The following is a 4,954-nucleotide window of genomic DNA, read 5'->3' as shown; positions in this document are numbered from 1 at the left end:
CTCTTTCTCCACAGATTCTCTTCATCTTTATTGACAGTGATGTGGATGATAATCAGCGAATTCTGGAGTTCTTTGGTCTTAAGAAGGAAGAGTGCCCAACAATCCGCCTCATTACCCTAGAGGAAGAGATGACCAAATACAAACCAGAAACATCAGAAATCACAGCAGAGAACATCATCACCTTCTGCACAGCCTTCACAGAGGGAAAACTTAAGGTGACTGAGAAGTTTCTTTGGGTTAAGGTTTAAATAATGTCTGATGTAAATGGAAATAAGTTTTTATGGTAGATGTAGTAGTTACTTAAAAATTGGCACTTAAATGAAAACGTGTTCTGTCTTTTTGGAATGATTGTTGTGTGTGTCTGTGTGTGTGTTATGAATGATTGTAATGTCTTTCAGCCTCATTTGATGAGTCAGGACATTCCTGATGACTGGGATAAGAACCCTGTCATGGTCCTGGTGGGCAAAAACTTTGAAGAGGTTGCCTTCGACCCCGCCAAGAATGTCTTTATAGAGTTTTGTACGTATTTTTTCTCTATATAAAAATGTCTTTGCTTAGATGCAAGTTCTGTAGTCTTGAATGTTGCTTGTCATTCCATGTCTGAGCATTTGGTTTGAGAGATCACTTTGCATGGCATATTGCCTGATTTATTTTGAAAGTGGGATCTTTTGATTGCCTATCCTAATAGCCTGGCATTGTAAACACAAGATTCCTGTATCTGTCCAAAAGCATACTGCTAATCCTGGCACGGGCACCCACAGGATACTTACTTGGAGAGCTCTCCTTCCTATATACTCTTAAACTTGCTATAATAGGAAAGAGCGAGAAATGCAGAGATCATTTTGGCTCTAGAGATCTTTAAAGCAAACTGCTTCCCAAACTAGCATTTCTATGAGGAAAGGGACTTTTTTTTTTTTTTTTACATGGCTGTGACTGACTTTCTAATAAATGACATAGGTCTTGAAGGGTAGAAGGGGGTTATATTTAATGTCATCGAGGACATTAGAATGGTTATGAAAATGGTTGTTGTGAAATGAGTTTTGGATTTCCAAAATGTTTTGACAATGGGTAGATTGCATCATACATGCAGCTGTCAGTAACCAGTGCCAGACTGACTCTGAAAACCCATCTGCTTTTTCCCCCACATTTTAGTCCCATTGTCTGCCCTGTATTTCTCAGCACCCTGAAACCATTATAGGTCCTGCATATCCCTGTTCCTGTACTTTTTACAAGTCCATTAGCCAACTTGATATAATTTCATGTGTCATAACATTATCACTAGTATCAATAAGTACATGTACCTTTGCAGTTATAATCAAGCTCCAGTGGGGTTTTGCATAGTCAAGCTATGTCTGTCCACGCAAACATGACACAATGTGAAATCAGATTTTTTGTAGGATTATATCCAAGTTGCACATCACTTCTGTCTTGCGGAGCAAGTGCAACAGCTGCTAGAACAATTGTAGTCAAATTAAAGTGATAGTTCACAGTTCTGTCATTTACTCCAACATGATTTTCTTCTGTGGAACACAAATGAATATATTTGTAACCCATATGCAAATCCAGTGGTTTTATCCAATTAAATAGTTTATTTACGGTCTAATTTTTGTCTGTTTATCATACTAAGTGATCATAATGCTTCAGAAGACTTTAATTTAATCACTGGAGGTGTATAGATTAAAAGGGTAAACTGCTGTTATCTGACTGAAATCGTCAGTCTTTTAAAGTGTGTAAATTCGCTTTTTAGTAAGAACCAATTATTTTGTATTCGTTTGCTTTTTCTTGATCCAGATGCCCCATGGTGTGGTCACTGTAAACAGCTGGCCCCCATCTGGGATCAGTTGGGTGAGAAATTCAAAGACAATGCAAACATTGTTGTGGCCAAGATGGACTCCACAGCCAATGAGATTGAAGCTGTCAAAGTGCATAGCTTCCCCACGCTCAAGTTCTTCCCTGCTGGTGATGACCGTAAGGTAAGGCCTGGAGACAATTTGCTTCTGTTTTAGGTGTATTTTTAGCATAATGTAATGTGAATTATTTAAAAAATAAATAAATATTGACCGTTCGCAAAGAGCTTGATTGACAGGCGATCTGACCAATCAGAATGTGGATATTATGTGTAGCCGCTGATATCCGCCATCTTGCCCGACATCTGCGGCCGGTCACCATAGAAATCCATGTTAAAACGGGGTAAAAAGATAGACTGAATTGAAACTTTCAATAACTAAGTATAAATATGTGCAGAGGGTTAAGCTGTGCTGTTGTTGGCTGCCACAGTAACGGTAATAAGCTAAGGAATTCCTTTAAAGTACTTGTTTTGCGTACCAAAAAATCTGTCATGTCCGGCGCTGTATGCATGACTTGCAACGCTTAAGTTAAAATACTGAGTGTTAAATAATAAAATGATATGTTAAAACATGTGCTCTTATCATTCTGTGGACAAAATCCCATGAACTTCGCCCCGATCGGGAGCTGTGTATGCACATGTGCGCTCATGTTTTCAATGCAGCTAACCTCGCGTCGCTTCATGTCATCTTCCCACTCATGAAATTATGACAGGTCCTTTACTGCAAAAATATGGTCACTGCGACACTGTAAAGTGATGAAACTATGGCACTATGACCTTTTAAAAACCGTTTTCATAGGTTTCACGTTATACCGTCAGCTCGGAAAATATGTAAATGCGCATGCCCAGTAGCCGAACTGAGGCAATACAGTGATCTGTCACGACACATTGAAGAGTCACAAAACGGTTGCCGCGCACTTGCACCCAAAGCACACGGCGGCAGCAAATCCGATGTTGCCATCCAAAGCTGACCATTTCCAGTCAAACATGACGGAACACGCTTCTAAAGCGGTTCATCTTGATTGCAAGGATTGTTCGATATTACGATGGCTGCAGCAATGCAGACTGTCCCGGCTAGTGAGGGAGATGCCGTGCGACTTTGTTCAAGCGGGAACAAAATTTGAACGGAACGGAACTGAACTGTTTTCAGAAATGGCGTTTTCTTTTCATTTTGTCTCCGTATGATGCATTTAAATGAGTGTTAATGGTTAATACGCGCAACGCTGCTGTTCACAGCAGTAACCAAGGAAACGCTGTATCACTGTACCATAAGCGCTGTCTGCTGTCAGAGAGTGAATCTGCGTCTCATTCAGCCCACCTGCGGTTTCGGTTTCGTACAGATGTTTTATGTAGCATAATTTCACAAAGCTAAAGTTTTCCGCACAATTTACAATTGTGGCTTACATAAACCGACAGGGAGGTCTCAGACCACTTCCTTTGCACCTGTTAGCACGCAAACGGATTTTATGGAGCAATGCCAATCTTTTATCCCTGAGAGCAACGCATGTACAGGGTGTCATGAACCAGGGTGCGGATCTGCGGTCCAGAGGCAACCCCCTCTACGGGGAGTGGAAATTGAACAGGGAAGTGGTCGAACAGATTTGGAGCATATAAGGCAGAGCGCTAGTGGATCTCTTCGCGTCCCACGACAGTGCTCGGTATCCTCTGTTTTTCTCCCTGAAAGATCAGATCGCGCCTCTGGGGATAGATGCGCTGGCACACGAATGGCCTCGCACTCTCCTTTACGCGTTCCCACCAATAGCGTTAATATCCCCAACACTTTACAGAGTGAGGGAGGAGGGACTGAAATTGATGTTAATAGCGAGGTGGCCAGGGAAATATTGGCTAGCGGAAATCATACATATGCTGTACGAAGACCCGTGGTCTCTCCCGCTGCGCAGAGATCTTTTGCCACAAGCAGTGGGGGAGATTTTTCATCCTCATCCAGAATGCCTGGCACTATGGACCTGCCCTGTGAGTGGTTCAATTTAAATACAACCGGTCTGTATGACAGCGTTATTAGAACCATACAAAATCCTAGAGCTTCATCGACTAGGTCTCTTTATGAATGCAAATGGGTCGTGTTTGAGCGTTGGTGCGCAACTAAACACGAGATTCCCTTTCAGTGTTCAGTGGCAGTCGTTCTATCATTTCTTCAGGATTGATATAGCAGTCAGAAACACTTTTATGGTTAAACGCTTTCCCTTGGTCTATCTGCTTATCACATTGGTTTTGATAACAAAACTGTGGGGCAGCATCCTTTGGTATGCAGGTTCATGAAGGGCACGCATGAAGGGCTTTGCCAGTTTCAAAACCGCTTTCCCCTTCATGGGATTTGGGATTGGTGCTTGATGCTTTTTCCATGTCCCCATTTGAGCCGCTGGACAAGGTTGATTTCAAAATATTATCATTAGACGGCACTGCTGTTAGCTTTGGCGAGATTCATGCGCTTTGTGCATTCAGCGTGTTTGCAGTTCATGTCTGGGGATGCAGGGGTAGTTCTGAAACCTAATCCTGCATTCATGCCCAAAATAGTTAATGCTATCATTACTCTTGAGTTAAGAGCCTTCTATCCACCACCTTTTGCTTCATCAGAACAGCAAAAGTTAAATGTATTGTGCCCAGTGCGTGCTTTATGCATTTATACAGAAAGAACCAGAGGGTTCAGGGAGAGTGATCAGCTATCCGTATCTTGGATGAAACCTCATACGGGGAAGCTGATTGCTAAGCAGCGTTTATCGCACTGGATAGTGGAGGCGATTTTGTTGGCAAATACCAGTTAGGGTCTTGTGTCCCCACCTGGTGTACGTGCACACTCAATAAAGGGAATGTCAACTTCGTGGGCTCTATTTAAAGGAGTCATGTTACAGGATATTTGCGAAGCGACGAGTTGGTCCTCACTGCATACATTTGTAAGGTTTTATAAACTGGATGTTACAGCTCAAACTTTAGCACATGCAATATTGAGTGTAGGAATGTGAGTCACGAGTAGGGTTGGGTATCGTTAGAAATTTTCCGGTTCCATTTAAATGAAATATATTTTTTACTATTTTACCTTAATTGAATGTTGTGTTGCTGGAAGGTAGTAAGTAATGTTGAGTAATGCAT

General features: G+C 41.9%; 1 protein-coding gene across 1 annotated transcript in view; it reads left to right on the top strand.

Annotated features, from left to right (window-relative positions):
* The window catches only part of LOC107710009 (protein disulfide-isomerase-like), a gene marked incomplete at its 5' end in the record, with an annotated part of 12,696 nt that overhangs the window by 2,275 nt on the left and 5,467 nt on the right, over positions 1-4,954 (top strand). Inside the window, one exon of the mRNA XM_016514685.1 lies at positions 1,792-1,973. Coding sequence (XP_016370171.1) covers positions 1,792-1,973 — 182 coding nt within the window. The remainder of the gene's footprint in view (positions 1-1,791; positions 1,974-4,954) is intronic.

The sequence above is a fragment of the Sinocyclocheilus rhinocerous genome, unplaced genomic scaffold (genome assembly GCF_001515625.1).
Source record: "Sinocyclocheilus rhinocerous isolate Xijiao unplaced genomic scaffold, SAMN03320098_v1.1 scaffold3614, whole genome shotgun sequence".
Taxonomy (NCBI): Eukaryota; Metazoa; Chordata; class Actinopteri; order Cypriniformes; family Cyprinidae; genus Sinocyclocheilus; species Sinocyclocheilus rhinocerous.
The sequence above is the reverse complement of the archived record's forward strand: the minus strand, read 5'-3'. Positions and strand labels throughout refer to the sequence as shown.